Genomic DNA, 22,704 nt, shown 5'->3' with positions numbered 1-22,704 from the left:
TGGAATAATAATAGTGAAAAGTACAGAGGAGGTAGTATTTTACCTTAACTAGGCGGATAGGTGATCCAGGCTAGAGACTGGGCAGTGGTCTTATAAACACAAAAGTCTACAGGACTTCAGCAGGGCACTGTATGACTGGTCAGCTACAGCTGACTGGCACCAGGGGTGCTCATGGATATTGGCAAGAAACTACACAGCTGGGAGAGTCAGAATATTATACAGGTCCATGTTTTTCAAGTGGGGTATCAACTTCCCTGTGTATCTCTAGTCAGCTTTTTCTCCCCTACCCCCTTAGGTTTTTTTTTCAATCCTGTTCTTCTAACCCCTCCCTGTTGCTCTTCTCTAGGTCTCAGACCATAACCTTCCCTCTCCGGCACACCCATACCTAGTCACTTCCCAAGTCTTGGATGGCCTCGAGTCATGCTTCCTCTTCTCTTCCCCCAGAACATTGCTTCTGTTTAAGATTTCGTCACTTCTATACATATGCAATGGCCTCCCAGTTAGTCTCCTTGCTTTTAGTTTGCCCTTTTAAGCATCTCCTATCTGGTTACCAGAATGATCTCAATCTCACAATGTCACACTTCCATTTCAAATTGTACCCTGGTTACCTGGATTGCTGGGTTAAGTTCAGATAGTCCCTTTAGCCCACCTGCCTGATTCTCTAGTCCACATTTTTCAGTCTCCCTCACTGGCCATACTGAACTAATTGCTGGACTCTGTCCTGTTGTTTCATACACTTTCTGTTGCTATCTGAAATCCCCTCCTCCACTGGGCCAACTTCTTGCCCTTTAAAACCTAGGGCCAGAATTACCTTTTCCAGGTAAATTTTCCTGGACCCTTTCTGATTTAGTTCCCCTACTATGAGCTTCCTGTAATTAGCTTGGCCTCTGCTGATACTACATAAGCACTGTGCTATGATGTCGGTTTACTTGTCTGTTCCTCCTGTTAAAGGAAATTGGCAGTTGTTTTAAAACATAGCGCAGCACCCAGGGAATGACTTGTTTTTTTCCTTTGTTTCTTGCTTGTCCCTGCACGTCAGAGATAATGATTGCCTGTGTGCTAGAGATAACGTTTTGCTTCTTGCTTCTGTAAGCTGCTTCTTGCTTTTTCACCAGAAGTAACGGTCTAATTGACAGATCACCCCTCACCCTATATAAGCAATTGCTCCCTGCTGATTGGGGCCCGGAATTTGGAGACTGCCTCCTCTGGGTCCACGTGCGTAATAAAGGTTCCACTTCACTTCCTCCAGTGTTTGGTCTGAGTCTTTCCTGTAACACTCCTGCAGTCTGTCTCACATTCATCTTTTTTTAAAAATATTTTATTTATTTATTTTTTGAGGGGAAGGGAAGGAGAGAGGGAGAGAAATATCAATGTATGGTTGATCTCCTGGGTTCCCTGCTGAGAACTGGCCTGCAACCCAAGCATGTGCCCTGACTGGGAATCGAACCTCAATCCACTGGTTCGCAGACCCAAGCTCAATCCACTGAGCTACACCAGCCAGGGCACATTCATCTTTTTTATCCTCTCTGCCAAGCCTGGCTTCTGTAACATAGCAGGCCTCCTTAAGTCCTTACGGAAGAATTAATTATAGAAGTAGAACCATAGGTCTTAATGAGCCCCTGAAGAAAAACAGCAGAGAAGACGTTGCTGAGCCTTCTATGTTAAGGAACAAATAGAGTTTGTGGTTTGGACATAGCAGGAGAGACCATCTGTAAGCTGGAAGTGAGAGTAAAGGGGCTTCAACAGCCTCGCTGTTCACCTTGAACCTGACACAAGAACTACTACATTTCCCGTTGTGCACCGGGGCACCGCTCCTGGTTTCCTTTCTCCACCGCCCCTTTCCCACGGAAGTGAAAGGAGCATTTCCTGTTCCGTCAATAACCCGGCCCCGGCTTTAGAGCGGCCTTCTAGGTCCAGGTTTCGAAGCTCCGCCTTCGCTCCGGTCTTTCTAGAAACGCAGCTTTGCCCTCGGCGGTGCCGGACTGGTACTGCCGGGCCACTGCAGGTGTCCGCGGGTGAGTCCTCTGCACTGAGAACTTTCCCCTGGTGGGTTGGAGCTCCCGCAGGGCGCTCCGGCCGTGTGGCTCCGGGCAGGGAAGCCGGTTACCGTAGCCGTGGCTGCTGCGCTGACATTTATTTCTTTTCCCAATTGCAGCGTCCAGACGCGTGTGTGTCCCCCTATGGCGGATACAGCTCCGAACGGCCCCCAAGGGGCAGGCGCAGTGGTAAGTGAGAGGGCAGAGTGGTCTGGCTTGATTTGCAAGAGGTTGGAAAGAGCAGGAAGTGTTGCAAGTCGTGTGTGAGGTGTTTCAGAAGCCCATTGCTCTCAGGACTGGAAGTAGTGATTGGGCTGGAGCTGGGCGTTGGGGGGAGAGGGGAGAAGTAGAGTCAGCTACAACTTTTCTTTTTCGGAAGCGAAGTCAGACCCGTGGGCGGGCCGGCCTGGAGCAGGTGGCCCACACCTGTGTGCCGTGGAGATCGGGCCTTCTTGCCTCTTCGCCCCCTCGGTCCCAAGGTTAAAGGTGCCACATGAGACTGTGCCATGATACTGCTCATTCCGCACACGCCTGTGGGCAAGAGAACATTTCTACCCCTTTTATGTCATTATATGAAAACTAGGCAAAGGAGGAGAGTGGTCTTTTGTTTTCTTCCTTTCGTCATTTTTTACAAAGGAAAATATTACGCTTTTGTGAATTTCTTATCCCTAAGATGGAGATTTACTGCCATCGAGTTACTTGTACCCGAAGCAGTATTGCCCTCTAATTTTAAACACTATGAGTATGTGAATTGAGCAGTTTTTCTTTTTTAAACATTTTGCGGCATCTCTATAGGTACACTTCCTATTTTCTTTATTTTGCAGAACCTTTTGAGAGTTAATTGCATATATCATGATAGTTCATCCTACAGTCATCAGTGCAGTTTTTGCAGTTAAAGTTCGGAGATTTAACGTTGATACATGTTAAAATCTCAGTCAGTCCATATTCAGATTTCCTCAATTGTCTTGTAAAGCTGCCTTCTCCTCATCCAGGGTTCAATCAAAAAGCATGCATTGCCTTTACCTGCCTTCAGCCTTTATTTTAGCCTAGAATAGGTCCCTTGCCCTCCTCCTGTTTGTCTTTCCAGAGCTCAGAGCTGTTGTTTTGCAGAATACTCCTTAAATTGGAGTTGTCTGATCTTATTTTTCCACTCCTGAAGACTAGATTCAGGTTAAGCACTTTTGCAGGAATATTATATAAGTGAAATTCTGTCCTTCTCAGTGCATTGTATATAGTAGGAAGCATCTTATGTTGATTTATCCCATCTTTGGAGACACAAAATTTGATTATATGGTTAAGGTGGTATCCACCAGATTCTCCATTGTAAAGATACCTTTTTTGCCTTTGTTATTAAAAAGTAATCTGTGACATGGTACTTTGAGACTGCATGAATAGTTTTTCATTCAAAGATCCAGTGCTGTTTTTTGCTTCAATTGTTTATAACATGATTAGGTAGTTCACTCTTAAAATTTAAAGCAGTACATTTTAAAAAATCTTTTTGGTTGTGTAATAAAATATATGTACATGAAACTGTACAAAATAGGATGCATTGCTCAATGAGTTATCACAAAGCAAGCACCCTAAACAAACAGGTTTTAAAGAAAATGTTCTAGCCCTGACTGGTGTGGCTCAGTTTGTTGGGCTTTGTCCTGCAGTCTGAAAGGTCTTGGGTTCAATTCCTGGTCAGGGCACATGGGTGGATTAAGGGTTCTGTCCTCAGGCAAGGCGCATGCGGTAGGCAACCAATCCATCTTTCTTTCTCACATCAGTGTTTCCCTCATTTTCCCTCCCTTCCCCTCTGGAGTCAAAAGGAAAAACATTTTTAAGTAATAAAGAAAGTGTTCCTAAATTAAATTTCTAACTGTGGTGTAGAATCTGAATATCCGTAGAGAAAATGAGCATAGTGAGCTGGATTCATCCTTCCTCTTCACTGCTGGTGATCATTTAAATTTAGAGGAGTAAACAGTATAGTTGGGTAGGATGGACTAGAGGCATATTTCTGAAGTAATCTGCATTTTGTTAAAAAGACATGCAATAAAACATCTTCGAATTTTAAAATTTACTTGCATTTTTTCCAAAATCTTTTTATAGGGTGGGTCAAAAATAGGTTTACAGTTGTTTGTATGAAAAATGATACGATAATTAATAAATAGTAATACAAGAAGAAACTGTTTTTGCATACTCAAATTGTAAACCTTTTTTTGTTCCACCCTGTGCATCTTCCTTTAAAAAATAATTAGATTGCTTAGACTAGGGTTTTAGACTCTAGGTTAAGACCCATTAATGAGTTTTTAAATCAGTTTAGTGGAACCGCATAAATATTTTTAAAACATTAAGTAAACCCTTGACTAGTGTGGCTCAGTTGGCTGGGTGTTGTTGGCACAAAGCCAAAGGTCGCCTGTTCGATTTCTGGGTTGCAGGTTTGGTCCCCCGTTGGGGGCAGGTGCTAGAGGCAGCCGATTGATGTTTCTCTCTCTCACTCATTGATGTTTCTCTCCTTTGTCCCTCCCCTTCCCATCTATTTAAAAATAAATAAGATCTTTAAGAAAGAACATTAACTAGAATACAGAATGCTAAAATCCATCACATGTAGTATGGATAAGTATATTTTGTGAAACTTGTTTATATATCCACACACGTTTATGTTACATCTTTTTTTAAATTTCTTTTTAGAGAGAGGGAGAAACAGAGAGAGAGAAACAGTGATGTTTGAGAGAAACATTAACCAGATGCCTCCCCCAAATGGGGACCTGGCCCTCAATCCAGGCATGTGCCCTGACTGGGAATCAAACTGGCAACCTTTCTGTTTGTAGCCCCAGCACTCAATTCACTGAGTCACGCCAGCCAGAGCTGTTAGTGTTAGACCTTTATATAAAAATTACGTATGTAGATCCTATCAACAAATACAAAAGCCACTTTAGAATCTGGATATCAGGTGATTTAGAATGTGGGACAGATTTGAAGTTACTGCGTTAGTGGTGATGGACACATCTATTGGCAAAAAGAAGCAAAGGAACAGAGAATGAGAAAAACGGGAGAAGAAAGTGGTATGGAAATTCAGTATAGGGCCACTGAGGCCAGGGTAAGACTTGTCGGGGTGCTTCCGGGGGATGAGAAAGTCATAAAATCAGGGAGGCAGATGCCATTTAACTCCTGTGTCCTGCCAGGAGCACCTGTTTAGAGCAGCAGTCAGGCCCTTCTGTGTACATAGGCAGCTCCCCCGTAGGCCGGGTTCAGTAGTGAGGGCTGTTAGCATTGTCCTTTGTAAAGTTTTATTTAATCCCAAGTGGCTTTGTACGATACCATTTTATTCAGATCCGAGACATACCTATTTGAATTTGAGATTTTTTAAAGAATAGGCTATAGTTCTCTTGAAAGCAGTTCTTATAATGTTCTTTTAAAACAGATGAAGTCAGTGTTACAAGTGCAGGAGGAATACAGACAACTGTAGTGAATTTTTTCAAAAATTTTTTCCTAATTAGTCTATTTGGTATTTTTGTATTTAAGTACTTCTAGTGCTTTCCACATCAAAAGTGTAAGGCTCTAAGGTGTTTAGACTTGTTAGGTAAAATAATTGCTCTAAGAGTTTTCATTTATGATCTTAAAAAAGCAATACTATTGTTACACAATCATTAAAACCTTTTGAATAGGAATAAAACTGCATAATCTTTACCCTTATAAACATAATTTGGAGCCTTAGCTTACTACAATATTTTTCTTTTTAAATCCAGCAATTCATGATGACCAATAAACTGGACACAGCAATGTGGCTTTCTCGCTTGTTCACAGTTTACTGCTCTGCTTTGTTTGTTCTGCCTCTTCTTGGGTATGTACTATATCTTTTTCTGTCTTTGATACTCCAGTCAGTTTTTATGCAATATCTTTTAGTTTCAAGACTTACTAAACTGCAAGGGGTTAAACACAAGTCTTGTCTTTAAGGCACTAATAATTTAATGTCACTCACTGGAGGGATATATTGTATTATGTGCTTTGTGGAAACTAACATCACATTGAAAATCTGAGAGAAAAATGGATTTGTGCAAATGAGTTCATATTTTTTGCATTTTGGACTTTTGAACATAATGGAAAGAATGACTGCTTTATTAAATTCAGTTACATATATGAAGTGATGCTTGTAAGAATGTACAGTAGATTCTAGTAAAATTTTTTCTGTTTATAATTAAGTAATGGATTTAGGTGTTGTGCAATTATGATGCAATTCACAGAGGAGGAAGAGGCATGGTAGCTGTTTATGTCTCATGATAACCTCTCCTCTGGTAATTTGCAGGTTGCATGAAGCAGCAAGCTTTTACCAACGTGCTTTGCTGGCAAATGCTCTTACCAGTGCTCTGAGGCTGCATCAAAGATTACCGCACTTCCAGTTAAGCAGAGCATTCCTGGCCCAAGCTTTGTTGGAGGACAGCTGCCACTACCTGCTGTATTCACTCATCTTTGTCAATTCCTACCCTGTTACAAGTATCCTTTTGTACCTTATTGACAATAATATTGCCTGTTGCTATGGATAGACTAGAAAATAGGGACACATGGTTGATTTCTGGAGATAATAAGAATGAAATCACCCATTTGGAATTCATATGTTTACATATTTTGAAAGTGTTGTGGGGTGATAATAAGTATTCTAGAAAGAAAAAACCCCAAAAGGGAGGGATGGAAGAAGGGGGCGAGTATTTAGTACCTTAGGGAAGCACACTAGGTGAACTGGTAAATAGGTTTCTTTACTATAGGACCTTTGATGTGCTGATGTACATCGGGAGACTAAGACTTCTGGTGTTTCCTAAACTTAATCGTCTTCATTGTTATTTTCCTTTTGCAGATCATCCCTCAGGAAAGAAAGTGTTTTGTTCTTTGAGAAGTGCTGCTCTTAAGAGTTCTTGAGTATTATACAAGTATACTTACTAGAAGCACAAGAAAATATATCTTTCAGACTAGATACTACCTTTTTAGATAATTTTTAGAATAGGAGGAAACATTTTTTGAACACCTGTTTGCCATTTCATACGAATTTGACTTTTAATCCTTGCAACACTGAAGAAAAGTTGTCGCTGAACTCATTTTAGCAGATGCCATTTCAGACATAACACATAGCCTGTTTGCCAAGTAGTTGATGAATTTTGACTGTTTTCCTTAATTGTTTTTTTTTAGTGAGTATTTTTCCAGTCTTGTTATTCTCTTTGCTTCATGCCGCGACATACACAAAAAAGGTTCTTGACGTAAGTAAAACTATGATTTTTTTTTTTTTTTTTACATTCCCACATTACAGCCAGTTGACTTGAATTTGAGCTCTACAACATTTTGGCTTTTGTCACAAAAAGTTTCTCTAATCCTTACAAACTTCCCTAAATTATTTAGTGATTTGAAACTTCGAACTTTGGAATATTTTATTTACATTTCACAAAATGGTATATTTTGTTGACAAAAAGTTGTATTTAAAATTAACCCCCAGTTGCTCCAGGAATTTGTAAAGTTTGAAATAGATCTCTATCATTTAAAGGAATCAAATCTTTTAGGTTTGACAAGTTGGCAGAAATGTCTTGTGCTGTCAGTATTTAATTCTAATATATAAGCTGAGTAGAGTATACTGAATTTCTTTTACTCTACTGCTCAGAACTGGTACTTTCCTAAAATTTCTTATTCCTGGGGTTCTTATTAAGCCTAACTTAAGTGTGCCAGGTAGCTCGACTGCATAGCTTGACTGATATTTGATTTAAAATACCCAAATTTGGCCTGGCTGGTGTAGCTCTGTGGATTGAGTGCAGGCCTGCGAACCAAAGCATTGCTGGTTCAATTCCCAATCAAGGCACATACCTGGGTTATGGGCCAGGTCCCCAATATGGGGTTTGCTAAAGGCAACTACACATTGATGTTTCTTTCATTCCTTCTCTCTCTCCCTTCCTCTCTCTCTAAAAATAAAGCAGTCTTTTTTAAAAATCCAGTTTTGCCTTGCGCTGGCTTTTTTAATCTCTCTAGTTCTTTGTTTACAGGAGTAATTAGACTTGGGAATTTCTATTTCTAGTTAGCTAAGGAGTCACAGATACTTTAACTGTATTACTAGGTAGTCAGATTTCATTATGGTTGGAGAGAAATAACCACCATTTATGTGAAATAATCTAATCTTAAGAAAAATGAAGCATCTAAGAATGAAAAGGACTTGTGTTAAACATTTTTCTTTTTAAATCTTCAAATACAAAAAATATGATCAAATAGGAGAACACACTAACTGAAGTCCTTGAATAGTTGCTGTACTTTATATCATCATTTCCAAATGATTGTCTTTTGGTTGTATGTCCTGTTGAATATGCTATTTTAAAGAAAGATAATAATTGATCAGAAATGCTTTATTATTTCTAATGTTTGTTTTCTGATGTTTTAGGCAAAAGGTTCAAATAGTTTACCTCTGCTGAGATCTATGTTGGATAAATTAAGCGCTAATCAACAGAATATTCTGAAATTCATTGCTTGTAATGAAATACTCTTGATGCCTGCTACAGTTTTTATGCTTTTTAGGTAAGAATAAAAATACATTTGTTTTGGGAGGCTGATGAATATTATAAATATATTAACTCCAGTGAATGTAATAAATGTAGCAAATATATAATGTATATTTATTGATGCAATAAATGTATATGAATAAATATAAATATATTAACAAATTTTATGTTGCTTAAATCCGTTGAAGTAGATACTGGTATGTAGAGCTAGATGAATCTTAGCCATTATCTTTTCACTTTGTAGTGGAATATCTGAGACATAGTAAACCTAGGAACAGGTATTATGTATCAGTCTTTGTGATTTATTATTTAATGTTCAGAAATTAATTTCAGAATAACTAACTACCTTTGAAAAATCTTGGGAAGTCTGGGTTAGTCCATTCTTCTATTAGTAAGATGATTTTTCTTATCCCAGACAAAAAAATCTAAAAAAATTATAGTCTGGTATTAATTGTTGCCTACTACTACCTCCATATTTTATTTGTATCTTAATTATAGAAGTAATGCAAAAAAGAAGTAATGCTTGAATATGGAAAGCCATCCTTTTAAAAATTAGAATGTTAGAAAAGTAGAGTATTGACTATTTCATCAACATTCTTGCATTTAAGTTTTAAAACTACATTTCTGCCTGGATTACTGCTTTTTCAGTTTTTAGTTTCACATGTACTAGGACACTACAAATAAAAGCTACAATACCATTTGGCTATGAATCGTAATAGTATTTCTGTCTCCTTGCAGAGGTAAGGAGTTTGATAACGTGTGTTGTGTCATCCTTTTAAAATGCTTACTAAGCCCTGACTGGTGTGGCTTGGTTGGTTGGGTGTTCTGCAAAGGACAGGCTGCCAGTTCCATCTCTAGTCGAGGTCCATGCCTGGGTTGCAAGTGTGGTCCTGGGTCAGGGCACGTAAAGAAGCAACCAGTCAATGTTTCTCACATTGAAGTTTCTCTCCCTTTCTCCCTTCCTCTTTCTCTAAAAATAAATAAATAAACAAAATCTTTTTAAAAATGCTTATGCAAATAGCTAGAAAATATATATTACTCTATTATGGTTGTGGGGTTTTGTTTAGGTTTTATTTTATATCCAAAGTTACAATGCGTCAGTTGTCTGCGTCTTACGTTTTCTACTCCTATAGTGTTTTTGTGACTTACTTATGTTGACGTACAGAGTTGTTGTTTAAGTTAGTGACTGTGTCGTGTTCCATCATGTTAGCATGCTGCATCTTACTACATGTTCCCTTGTTTGGAAGGGCATTTGTTCCCAAATACTCACTTTTTTTAATCAGTATTATCTCTCACCTGGATACCTGAATTGACTTTGTTCAGTCTAAGCTAGGTGCATTTTGTGTATAATTGAACATGACAGGTTGTCATCTAAAATGTCTATACTACCTGTTTTCTGTAACTGGATAAATTTCCATAGTCTTATTAACATCAAACTTATTTTTGTTTATGAAATATTTTAATGTTATTGCCTGAGGTTTTTACGTACCTGACAGTTACTGCTTTCTTTAACAGTTTCTTTTCAAACTAATAATTTTATCGATTTCCTCATAAAGGCATTTGTTCTATTCTTTTAACTGTTTTCCTACCACCTGTTGCTTGAGTTGTGGGGTCCCAACTAGATAATGTAACCTAATAAAGTTCTAGAATGATACAATGGGAAGACTTCTCATTGGGTATTAGGGATCTGGATTCTAGTTGATTTGACCATTAACTTAACCTTCTGAACCTTGATTTTCCACATTCAAAAAACTAGTAGAAGTAAAAAATTGCCTAAAATCCTTCCGGCTCCTATATTCTATGAATGTTGAATGTGAGCTTTGATGCAGCTGTATTTGTCTATTATTCTGCTCTAAAACTTTTGTCCTGAAAGGTAGTTCATCTCTCTCGTGATTTCTGATCAGACGTTTAGACTCTTTTAGTAAAGGTCCCTGCTACCCCCACCCCCACTTACTTTCTTGTTTTTCTGTTTCTTGGGTCACACCAGGTTCTGTGATTTGCTTCATGTAACTGGATGAGAGTTAAAATGTAGATTCTAAAACTAGTTCTTTGTATGAAGATAATTAATATTTACACTTGATAGTTCTGTTTAACAAGCAAAATAATTTATTCTCTTAAATCAGCTTAAGATAATTATACTGAAATGCTAAGATGTCATGCACACTTAGACAAAAACCTCCTTTGGGGAACTGCAGTGAATTTTTGTTGGAGTGCCAGGTTCTGACTGTACTGGTACATTAACTCAGTTGTGCTGCTTGATCTTTTATTGAAGTACTGCTTATGTACAAAGTGATTTTAGTCTTTCAAGATTACTATAAAGGTGATGAGAATTTATCAGAAATACGCAAATAGAGAAAGCACTTTGTTATTCTAAAAAATTGAAGTAAGGTGATAAAGTTCTATGTAATCCCTAATAGGAAAAGCTGTTAATGCTCTATGTCACTTGAATATAAGACAGGCTATAAAATTAAAGACCATTTTACATATATTTTAAGTATTTATTTATTTTTTTAGAGAGATGGGAAGGGAGGCAGAAAGAGAGAGAGAGAAGCATCGATGTGTGAGAGATCCATTGACCTTTTGCCTCTACACGCCCCCAACCAGGGACCTGGCTCACAACTCAGTCATGTGCCCTGACTAGGAATCGAACTGGCGACCCTTTAGTTCACAGGTTGGCATTCAATCCACCGAGCGACACTAGCCAGGGCCACTTTAAATTCTTTAAGTGACACCTTCATGGTAAAAGCTTACCTAATATTAAAAAGCTTTATTAAGTTATATTTGGAGCAGTAATGCTTAAAGCTCTGTATGAGTTTTAAAATGAACATAAAATATGAGTTTACCTTACACATACATGCACACATGTGCAGTGTACAAAGACAAAAGAATGACACCATAGCTTCATATTGGTCCGTAGAGAGCTTGTTGCATAATAGTACATGCATGAGATAGGCTACTGGAGGCTGTAAAAGGAATGAGGTGAATTTTTTTGTTGTGATAGGGGATGATCTCCAAGATAGAGTAAGTTTAAAAGTTTATTAACACTCCAGGGTGTTCTGCATTTATGTTTTGGGGAGTGTTTATGTGTCATGGCATAGATATGTTTCTTCCTACCTTAGTTTCTTCATATTTACATGGGAATGAGCCCTGACTGGTGTAGCTCTGTGAGTTGGATATTGTCCCACAGACCAAAAGATTCTGCCTATGTTGCGGGTTCATTCCCTGGTTGTGTGCATGTTAGAGGCAACCAGTTGATCTTTCTCCTCCTCTATCTCCCTTGCCCTCACTCTAAAAAGAAATAAAGTCTTTTATTAAAGATTTCATTTATCTTTAGAGAGAGAGGATGGGAAGGAGAGAGGGAGAGAAACATAAATGTGTGATTGCCTCTTGCGAGCTTCCTACTAGGGACCAGCCCGCAACCTAGGCATTTGCCCTGACTGGGAATGGAACTGGTGACCCTTTGGTTCACAGGCCCACGTTCAATCCACTGAGCCACACCAACCAGGGCTAAAAAGAAATAAAATCTTTAAAAAAATAAATGGGAATGATAATAACCACTTCTTTCCTAAAGTTGTTAAATGGATTCAGTGAATTGTAAAGTGAGCACTATACAGTGTTAGTTATTAGATACACTTGTTGTGTATAAATTTTTGGAGGGATGGACATGGTGCTATAACTTTGAGGAAGGAGCTGACTTGGATGATGAGAAGTTTGTTCTTCATTGAATGTTCTTTGCTATCAGTATTTTCTATAGTATGTATATTACTTTTTCAATTTAAAGTTAAAGATTTGTTATAGGATTTGTTAAGAAAAATTAGTGATAAATATGTGATTGTATAAATTATTTTTGTTATGAAGGTAATATCACAATTTAGAAGAAGAGGCTAAAAAATTAACCTGAGAAACAAACATTTCACATCTTAATGTACTTCATTACACACAAAAATAGTAGTATCTGTAGTTTTCTGCTTTCTCCAAAGTTGTTGTATAGTTTTCATAATCAGGATTTTAAGTTCTTGTGTGCTAAGTTCATCAGCTAAACATAATATGTTTACCCCTGCTACCTGCCTGTCCATGTTGTTGCTGCATTTTATCTGTAGTTGTTTCAGTAAATATCTTTCTTAATCCAGGTAGTTTTTCCTAGGAAAGAATTCCAGAATTAAAATTTCATAATCATGTATGACTCTTGGGGTATTGTAATTATACTTTTTAACTAAGAAAAATCATTAGAATAAGGTATGAAAATTTGTAAGTGAGCTTTTGTGAGTTTATTAGTGTTTTTTGTTGTTAAATATAAAATGAATGGCTTTTTAATATGCTACAAAGTTTTAAAACTTAATAATCAATTGTTAGTAATTATGGAAGCATATATAACATTTATGTATCTGATTTATTTAGTAGCTTTTAAAAATTTAAAAAGTAATATATGCATGAATACATACATGCTCATTAAAATTTAAACTAACATTTTATTCTCTACTAATCATATATACATTTTTCTATTTCCTTTTTGACAGTAACTTGGATTTAGATAATGATAGGTATTACTATGACCACTTGATGAATAAAGACATACTCTGCAGTTAAATTGCCTTTAAGTTTGAGAGTGTGTGTATGAATTGATAATGTATTTTTATTACTTTTGTATTTGTTTATTTCAGTGGTCAAGGAAGTTTGCTCCAGCCTTTTATATACTATAGATTCCTTACTCTCCGATATTCCTCTCGAAGAAATCCGTATTGTCGGTAAGCTGGTGATTAGTTCAAATATGTTTTGTTAAGAGTATTGTAATGTGCAGTACTTACAACTTTTATATGATTTAGCTTTTATGTTAGAATTTAGAAGCAAGCAGTGTTTTTGTACATTTAAGTTCTAGGCCTCAGAACTATCTAGGGTGCATGAGAAGGTGTTTGTATTTCTTTCAAAAACTGAGACTGGAGTTATCTTGACCACCTCAAAAAGAGTACTAAAGCTTCAGGGATTTAAAGATGGGTAAGACAAGTCCCACAAGTCGTAAGGAATTTTCATAGCTGAAGAAACAAAACATATGTCAAATAATAAAAGAGGAAAACACTGGTTGAGGATACAGTATTCACAAGTCAATTTGTGACTATAGTTGTTGTATATTTACTTATCATATTGGTACTATCGTCCACTGGAGGGAAGAATCATTGAGCCAGAATGTAGAAGAGCCTGGGGGAGTTTCACAAAATAGAGATTTAATTGGTTCTGGAAGGAATGAAGTCTTTGAGTCAGTGGTGAGAATGGGTAAAAGCATTTTACGTGCAGTGACAAGTAGGAGTACAGGTTTGGAGGTAACAGCCATGTTTAAGGGGCATTGAGTGGACCTGTTGGGCACCTGAGGAAGATTTTGAATGGTGGGTGGTGGAGCAGTGATTAAAATGGTGTCTTGGAGCCATATCATAAAACGTTCTGAGTTTCACGGTAGGAAGTGCGGAATTTATCTTTCAGAATATGGGACAGTGGTTTTGATGTGATCATAATAATCTTCAGATAGCCTTTTGCAGAACCCCTCGAGTGGAAAAATTGAAGATTATGTTAGTGACTTACTGTAGTGTTCAGGAATGGAGGCTTAAATTGTTATGCTTATCTCAAAAGTTATAAAGTTGAAATGAATAGCTGTTTTTAATAGCCTCTGAAATGTGTTATTCAGATAGTGTTGTTAATGTAGTTTTTGTTTTCGAGTTTAAAATAAGTCGAGCATGTAACAGAATTCAACCAGAAATCCACTGAGTACATTAGCATGATTTCTGTTGTATTTTCACATGCAAAGTAAATAGAACTAAATTTGAATGCTGGCCTATTACTTGCTAGGTATGTGACTTTAGACAAGTTATTTCTTCATTGGTAGAGGAGAAAACTTGGGGAGAAATGAAGTAATGGTTTAGAAGATACTGATTCTTTTTTGTTTTAGAGTTTTTACACTTTCTTAGACAATTTACAATATTTCCTAAAATAGAGTTTACTCACATTAGTCATAGATTATTAACTAGTCCCTACTTGCAAATAAACCTTCCATTTTACTGATTCCATAAGCTTTTGCCTTTTTCCTTTCTGGTCCATGTATTCATTTCAGATATTTTCTGGTCCCCTGCCATCCAGTTTTCATCAGATTTGTTTTTATCTACTTCTTTATGCCCTCTTCTCCACTCACATTTTTCCACATACCCTTAAATAAGGTCAAAACAAACAAATTGAGAAGTGTCCAGTGAAATAAAAAGGGAAGCATAACAGTGGATGAAGATAACACAGTTATGTAGTAATAAACATCCTCAGAGTTCTCACATGAGTGCACATTTTAACCAAAACTGTGGAAAGGTAATGGAAGGTATTTGAGCCTGTAGGTATTGGTATATGGGCTGTAAAGCCACAATTTCTATACCACACTTTGTTAAGGGTTTTGAGGCAGTCTAATGGCCAATTTGTACCATTTTTACCTATTATGATATTTATTCTCAAGTTAGTGGTATCAGTGCTTATAGATGCCTCCTGTAGATTGTCCAGAGCTGTGTAATATGGTAGCCACTGGCCACATTTGACCATTTACATTAAAATTCATGAAATTTAAAACTCAGTTTTTGAATTAATTATACTAACCACATTTCAAGTGCATTTTGGTCATCGCTGAAAGTTCTGTTGTCAGTGCCTCTCCAAACCAGGTAACTCTGTGACTTTATCTAGATTATGTCAGGGTAGGAACCAGCCGTGTGGCTTTGGGCCAGCCTCTTTCAGCCATGTCTGTAACTTGAGAGTATTCGACTAGAGTATTTTTCATGTGCCTGCTAGCTTTATTCATTAGATTTATTTATTTAGAAGATATGATTGTGTGTTGGTGATAACATGTTTTTGTACTTTTGAAGTACCTGCTTTCTAGCAATTTAGGGCCAAGTGAATTAGACAGCTATATATAAGGCAGTGTGATGACGACGAAGGTGCTGCTGTGAATGCACAGAGAACAGAGGGAGAGGGATGAAAATACACTGAGGAGCTGGTAACATAAGCCGAGTCTTTTGGAGTCTGAGTTCTGGCGGGGGGCCTGAACGGGCTTGGCATAGCAGCGGTGCCTGTTGCTTGAGCTGAGGAGAAGTGTATAGGAAAACAATAAAGATCTGGGCCAAGCAAGGTAGGTGGGTCGTGAAAGTTTGGATTTTATTTCAAAGTAAGAAGAACACTTGAAGTTTCGAATGTGGAGGGGTTAAGAATGTAGTGAAGTCTGATTTAGAAATATCATTCCAGATGGTGGATTACAGGCTCACCAAAAGGAGAAAAAGGTAGATCAAAGACTGTTAGAGTAGTCCAGAGCCTGACCTAACTCACTGGTAAAGGAGGAGATAAATGTGAGAGATACTTAGGAGGGTAGGAACTTAGGGTCTGGGGAAGGAGAATGAGACAAAGACGCCCTCCAGGTTTCAAGCCTGGGAACCTGAGTTGTGAGTAATAGGGCTGTCACGAAGGAGGTACAAGAAGAAGGGCAGGCTTTGGGATAAATAGGAATATTTCCAAATTTTCTTCCTGTCTTTGTGTGAGAGCATATTACATTCTTACTTTTTTTAAACAGTAGATTATTACTTTTTCCTAACCATAGAAATAACAGAGGATATAGGAAGATAGAGCAGGAGTTGTGAATAGTCAAAAATTACCTTTGTTGATCCTTCAAATCACCTATAGATTACAGTATACATGGTATTGTGTCTGCTAGTTTATACAATTTATGTAACGTTTACAGTATGTAGTAAAGAGTACTTTGTAGGCAACGAGCACAGTTAAGGCAAAGTCAGAGTCTGCAAACATGCAACATAAGTGAACATGGGAGTCATGGCAGAGTGATGGGGGAGAAGCAGGAATGTGATGGAAACCAGGTTCTGGGGGGCTTCAGGCTGAAGGCAAACAAGTGTCTATTTGATCAGTGGAATGATCCAGGTGGGCAGTAACATCCAGTGAGCATCTTCTTTGTTCTCCCACGGAAACCTCGCTCTCACCCTGAGATACGTATTCCTGTTTTATAAATGGAAGCTGTAAGAGGCCGTGTGTTCATTTAAGGAAATAGTACGTGGGATTACCCATGTTATGTAACTTTCACTGTCTTGCCCTCTTTTTTAGAACTAGTTGAATTTGCCTAAGTTAAGACATGATTTTACTGTAAAGCTGTAAATCATCCCTAACCTCAGCCCTCACAGGTAGCCATTTATTAAATGCTTTTGTTTGAACTTTCTCCCCCAAAAGACAGGTGTTGATGTAAGAATTTTATTTTGTGTTTTCCGTGAAAAACTGTTGGCAGTTCATTCTAGTTATTACTTCTTCAAATTCTTTATGGCTGTGGGAAATTTCTTCATCAGCATTTGCTTTGTATCATGTTGCTTTTTTTTCTTGTGTTTGTGAAAGAAAACTGTTTTATTTTGCAGGACCTTGTTTAATGAATTGAGGATTATTGTCGAACATATAATAATGAAACCTGCTTGCCCACTGTTTGTGAGAAGACTCTGTCTCCAGAGCATCGCCTTTATAAGCAGATTGGCACCAACAGTTGCGTAGCATAATATCCAGCTAAGTTAAATATAAATAAGCATTAGTAGCAGCTGATACTTCTGCTAGAGATTGTTAATTCCAGGTGTGAAACTGACCTCAGTCCAATTTACATAAATTCATCTTAATGGAAAATAACATTTTCCTGGCATGTTGAATCAAGCCTTTATAAAAAAGTTTCTAAGAAAATTCTGTGTTGTGTTGTTAATGGTTAAGGAAGTTTGTATTTTGTAATAAATGTATCAAATTTTTTTAGATGCTGCTGTGCCTTTATCATGTATGTTTATTTCTCTTGTAACAATAGCTCTATAATTTGTTTCAACCTAATTGGTAACCTGAATTTATTTATATCCATAAACATGGAAGATATATAAATAGTTATATAAATAGTTAGCTATATAACTATTTATACCATAATAGTTCATTATGGTAACATTTACATATGTGAATTCAGCATATTTTGAGACAGTATTTTGCCATTTATAAATTTTGGTAGATGATTGAAGCCACATTCCCACTGTATTTGACTTCAAATTGTTATTAAATTGATTTTGTGCTGCTTTGTTAGGACAGATTAATTTTGGATGTGCTATTATAAGAGGAGTTCAAAATTTTATTTCCATGAATACTTCTGTAGATTTGAATTTTTCTTTTAAAGGCTCAACTGTAAGCTTATTGGCCAATGAGATAAATATTTGGAGTCCCCTAGTCATTATATCAGAAAGCAGTAGTCACACAGTTTTAGGAAGTCGTTCTTTTACAGTGTGGACACATATGTTACTAGTGTTACTATAGTTCCTACATCAAATTCTTGACTACTGTTTTTCTCAGATTCTTACGCTTGAATTTTCATGAGACAGTTGTAGCAGTTCAGGTACCTTTGAAAGGATTGTAACTGAAGATTTATTATATGACTATACTCACTGTTTCTTCTGAAATAATAATGAAGATTATCCTGTACATTCTTTACCCATCAAGTTTGATTGAAAGGTTAAATGGGAAGGTGTATAAGTGAGGTAATTGATTCGGGGGAAGAACATACATTTCCTATTTCATGATGGACAAATTTGGGGGAATTGGATGTATTGCTGCAGCTGTGATTTGGGTTGTATGATATGTTAAATCCTGTTTACTGACCTTCTATCAACTCTAGAAAGTTTACTTTGATCTTTATTGTTGCATGATTAGAAATGTTTAAAACATTGCAAAAATTCTAGTACAGAGTAATGTAATAGTTTTTGTAACCTGTTCTTTCTGCATGTAATTTGGATTTCTCAAATACATTCATTGGTAACTTATTAGTAAGATCAGTTTTCTTTTTGTTCAACTTTTGATCTGTAGAAATGTGATATCTACTTGATAGCTCAACCATAACCAGCTCTTTTTGTAACATTTTTCTACTCAGAGAAGCAGCCTCATAAAATAGTTGATTGTGTGTGTGTGTGTATGTGTGTGTGTGTGTGTGTGTGGCTAGCCTCATTATTACCATATATGTAATCTGATTATTTTAAGAACTAAATTTTCTAGAGCAATAAAGTGACTATAATGTTAAGTAAACAGTATATTATTGATATCTAAAGATATTTTTAAAGTTTATGTCTTGAATTATATTGAAATTTTGGCAGTGAAGGCACATTTTTAAGTTACTAGTTTTTTTGGTTTTGTTTTTACAAATTTTTAAATCTCATGATAATTTTAGATTTATAGAGGTGACTAAAAAATTAATCCTGGAACAACATTGTTCACTAAAGTACAGACCTATTCAGAATTTCACCAGTTTTTACACTTGTTAATATTCTTTCTGTGCGCTCTGTTTTACTGTGATTATTTATTATTTACTTTTAGTGACCTATAAATGTGCTTGTATTTTGAGTTTTTCTTTTTTTACTCTGAAAATTACTGTTGGCTAAAAAAATTTCCTAAGGAAAAGAATTCATCTGGTCTTTAACATTTGGACTTTCACAGATTAAAACACTGTGCTTTAAAAGTCGAGGCTTTTTATCAAAAACAGGATTATATTTCTGACATGCTCATGTTTGGCTGTTCTTTAAAGGAAGGCTTGATTTATAAATGAAATATTCCTACACTCATGAAAAAGTACATTTTACGATTTGAACATTACTAGATGTTTAGTTTGCATGAACTTACAGTCACAGACTCTAATAAGAATACGTACAACCAGCTGATACGGCATCCCAAATTATAGTGTAACATGCATACCTATCAGTTAAAATTAAGGAACTACAATAGCACTATATAGAATGAATGTAGTAGGAGAAAATTAGCAGCATAGCTGGCTTGCTTAAGCAGGCTTAAAAAAATGATTTAACATCCAGAATATCTAATACTGTAGCAGATTCTGTTCTTCTACCATTTTTAGATATTACACTTTCTTGGACAGGGGAAGCTTCATACAAAACTTCCTTTATCCAGTAGTAAGTGTATATTCCATTTCTATACTGGATTCCCCATGAATTTAAACTTGAACATCATTCCAAAGAGAAATTTCTTAAATAACAATTTGTACTAGTAAATTTATTTGGGATAAAATTTACCAAGGTAGATAGATGGTCCTGGAAGTAAGCAAGAATGAAAGCTTGCCTTTAAAAAAATTTGTTTTAGATATTTAGGTTATCTCCCTTACAGGGAAAATCAAGGCATGTTAATATTAAAACCAGAAGTTACAAAAGATTTATGAGGTCTATTGTAGAACTAAAATACAGTGCTATCAGAATACTTCCTTTCTTCCTGAAAGTCAGGATCACACATTCAGATTAGGTTTGTAGGCTTAGGATATAAGTATTATTCCTCTTGGAAAGAAAATGATTATATATGTAACACGACAAGTGGAACTAACGTAGTTTTTGAAAGTTTGAGATCAGAATGAATAAAATTAATTTTGAGGGATTGTGGTGAAGATACTTATCTAATGCTAAAGAATTTAATTTGATTAATATAATTATTCTAAAACTTCTTCCCTGCCCAAAATCCCTTAGGATCTGCTAGCCTCAAAGCTGTTAACCAGATTCCAACTAATTTTGCTACCTATTCTGGCACAAAAACCTCAGGGGGGAAAGTAACCACCGACAGGTCAGTGTGTTTTGATCAGTAGGTGGCGCTCTTTCCTCAAGTGGCCCCCCAGTTTCACCTGCATTGTGGGAAGGTTAAAAAGCCACTAAAAGAGCTGAGTCAGCCATAAAACTAAGGATTTTAATTCCATGACTTTTTAAAATATGTAATTACTCAATATTCAAGTATTTGGCAAGCATTTATTCTGAGTACATATTTAGAGTATTGAAATGCTCAGAAGCTGGAAAATGTGTCCTGTTAATAACAGCTTTCTAGGTAAACAGTAGAATAGGCTACAGTTGTGAGAGGTATTATTAAGATCATGTCTCTTTTTCTTCTTACTGTAAGTTTCTACATCACCCAAGCAAAATCAGTCATAAAATTGTTCTTTTTTCAGGTGTGTAGAAAAACAATACTTAAAAATTTTTTCATGGTTATTTTGTATATACTAGAGGGTATAGGCAGTTTGACCTCTTAAAATTTAAACTTTTATAGAAATAAAAATGCATATTGAAATTTTTGGGTATTAGGAATGGTACCTAGATTGGTAAATTCAGTTTGAGTTGCAGAGACACCTAGTTTCTTTTAATACCTCGTTGGAATTTCTCTAGGATTAGAGTTCTGCAGAGGCTTTATGGTAGTATAGCTCAATAGAGAGTATACCAAAGCATGTGTTTATATATCCGGGAGCTTTTTCCAGGGGTTGTTTTAATGAGCAGTCCTCTTATAATATTCTGGGCAGAAAGTTGTTACGGGATCTGGAATTAAGAAAGGAGTAACTAGAATTTGGGGAGGTGACGACTTGGAATTGTGAACACACAAAGTATACAGATGATGTATTACAGAATTCTATACCTGAAACTTACAAAATTTTATTAACCAGTGTCACCCCAATAAATTCAATAAGAAATTGAGGGAGGCTTCCTGGTAGTAGTAATTATTCTAGGACATGTGTATCTTCTAAGGTGACATCCAAGTGGGTTCTTAAAAGGAACACGTTCCTGTGTGAGGATCAACTCTCGGATGGCCTTTCTCCTTCTGTGCAGAGCGAGTAGGAAGACTGACCGGCCTTGACTTTCAGTTGACGTGAGAAGAGATAAAGTACAGTATTTTTAAAAATCTAACGCTGATTCTTTTTCTTAGAAAGTGATAGTGAAAAATTATTGATGGGTATCTTTGCTGGACTCTAAAATTTAGGCTGCATTCCAGGAGAAAAAGGCCCCAAGATCATTTCACTTTTTCCTTCGTATCCTTCTGAAGCTACTTTTTTGATGTGCTCAGTATTTTTAAACCTTTTTTTCCCTCTTGGTTCATGACACTTTAATTCTAAACTTTGACTTTTTTTTTACCTTAAAGTAAAAAATTGCTTCTGACATACATTTTTGCTTACATCAGTTGAGACCAAATGGGCAAAGTCTTGGGCAGGTGACATTTGTGATGTGTTACATTGGAACGGGTGTACAAGGGTCGCAAGGATTAGAGTCATAAAAAACTGCTTGATTTATAAATGCATTTTTCTGGTGCTCTATATAATGGGATATATTGAACTAAAAAATTTGTATATACAGTATGTCAGCATTTCTTAGTAACTTCTCGTGAATCCATTTTTAATATCTAATATTGTACAGGTTGGGGAGTTACACTCTTCAGGCCAATACCATCCAGACTATATAAATTTATAAAATAAATTGAAAAATTCATCATTCCCCTGTATTCAAGACCAGAGCACATAAATGCTAATGTAAGGCTCAGAGGGAAAATACATTTCTCCTCAATATTTGAGAAAATGTGAAGTCCTTTCAAGAAAATCTAATAAGCATAGTAATCATAGCCTGCTGACACTAAGGAAAAAGGACCTCATTTGCTCTTTCTTTTATGCAGCGATTTACTGGTCCCTACTGATTTCCAAATTGGATCACTGTAGTAAATTATCTGTGCTGGTACCTGTGAAAGTAAGCCCTGGGATCCATATTTGTTTTGTGTTCTGCTTAAATCAGCAAGAATGATAAATTTGATGGTGTGAAATTGGACGTGTCAAGGGCTTTCTTTGGTAATTGACCAAAATAATGTCTCCACTTGTAACTTACTGGGCCCCTCTTTCACTGTATGTGCTTTGTGTATCTAATATTTATTTCGGTACAAATTAAATTGTTGTTCCTTCATCTGTATTGTTATAGCTAAGATTTTATTGATGTAAAAATCAAATTCTGTAATAAAAACCTCTCTGGATTTAAGCAGATTTGAAAATGTTATGTTGCAGAAAACATTTAGTTAGAATTCAGCTTTCCATTGTGCTTCATTGCCTTATTATTAGGATAAAGGGGTTTTGAACACTTCCCTTGTCCTCAGTTCGTCACAAGTAATAGAAATGGTATAGTTTAGTAATCTAGTATGAAATGGGGGAAAATAATGATTTAAGGTGAGACTGAAAAAAAGGTTACAGTGGGTCTCTCAGCTGTTCGCCTGCTTCCTGGTGTCCTTTTTCGTTTAGTGAGATTTATAGCCTTTAGGGTATGAGTTACTTATAACTCTCAAATGATTTACAA

General features: G+C 36.5%; 1 protein-coding gene and 1 long non-coding RNA gene across 2 annotated transcripts in view; one reads left to right on the top strand and one right to left on the bottom strand.

The window, feature by feature from the left end:
* LOC119043861 (uncharacterized) overlaps positions 1–22,704 on the bottom strand; it is a 133,658-nt gene that overhangs the window by 8,289 nt on the left and 102,665 nt on the right. The window lies entirely within an intron of this gene.
* TMEM33 (transmembrane protein 33) lies at positions 1,873–22,392 on the top strand. The gene is made up of 8 exons (XM_037138091.2): positions 1,873–2,015; positions 2,156–2,225; positions 5,768–5,862; positions 6,325–6,512; positions 7,200–7,267; positions 8,428–8,561; positions 13,207–13,290; positions 16,969–22,392. The coding sequence occupies exons 2-8, from the start codon at positions 2,181–2,183 to the stop codon at positions 17,096–17,098; spliced, it is 744 nt and encodes a 247-aa protein (XP_036993986.1). The 5' UTR covers positions 1,873–2,015; positions 2,156–2,180; the 3' UTR covers positions 17,099–22,392.

The sequence above is a fragment of the Artibeus jamaicensis genome, unplaced genomic scaffold (genome assembly GCF_021234435.1).
Source record: "Artibeus jamaicensis isolate MK-2021 breed Jamaican fruit bat unplaced genomic scaffold, CSHL_Jam_final contig_76, whole genome shotgun sequence".
Taxonomy (NCBI): Eukaryota; Metazoa; Chordata; class Mammalia; order Chiroptera; family Phyllostomidae; genus Artibeus; species Artibeus jamaicensis.
This window is presented reverse-complemented; position numbering and strand designations above follow the sequence as displayed.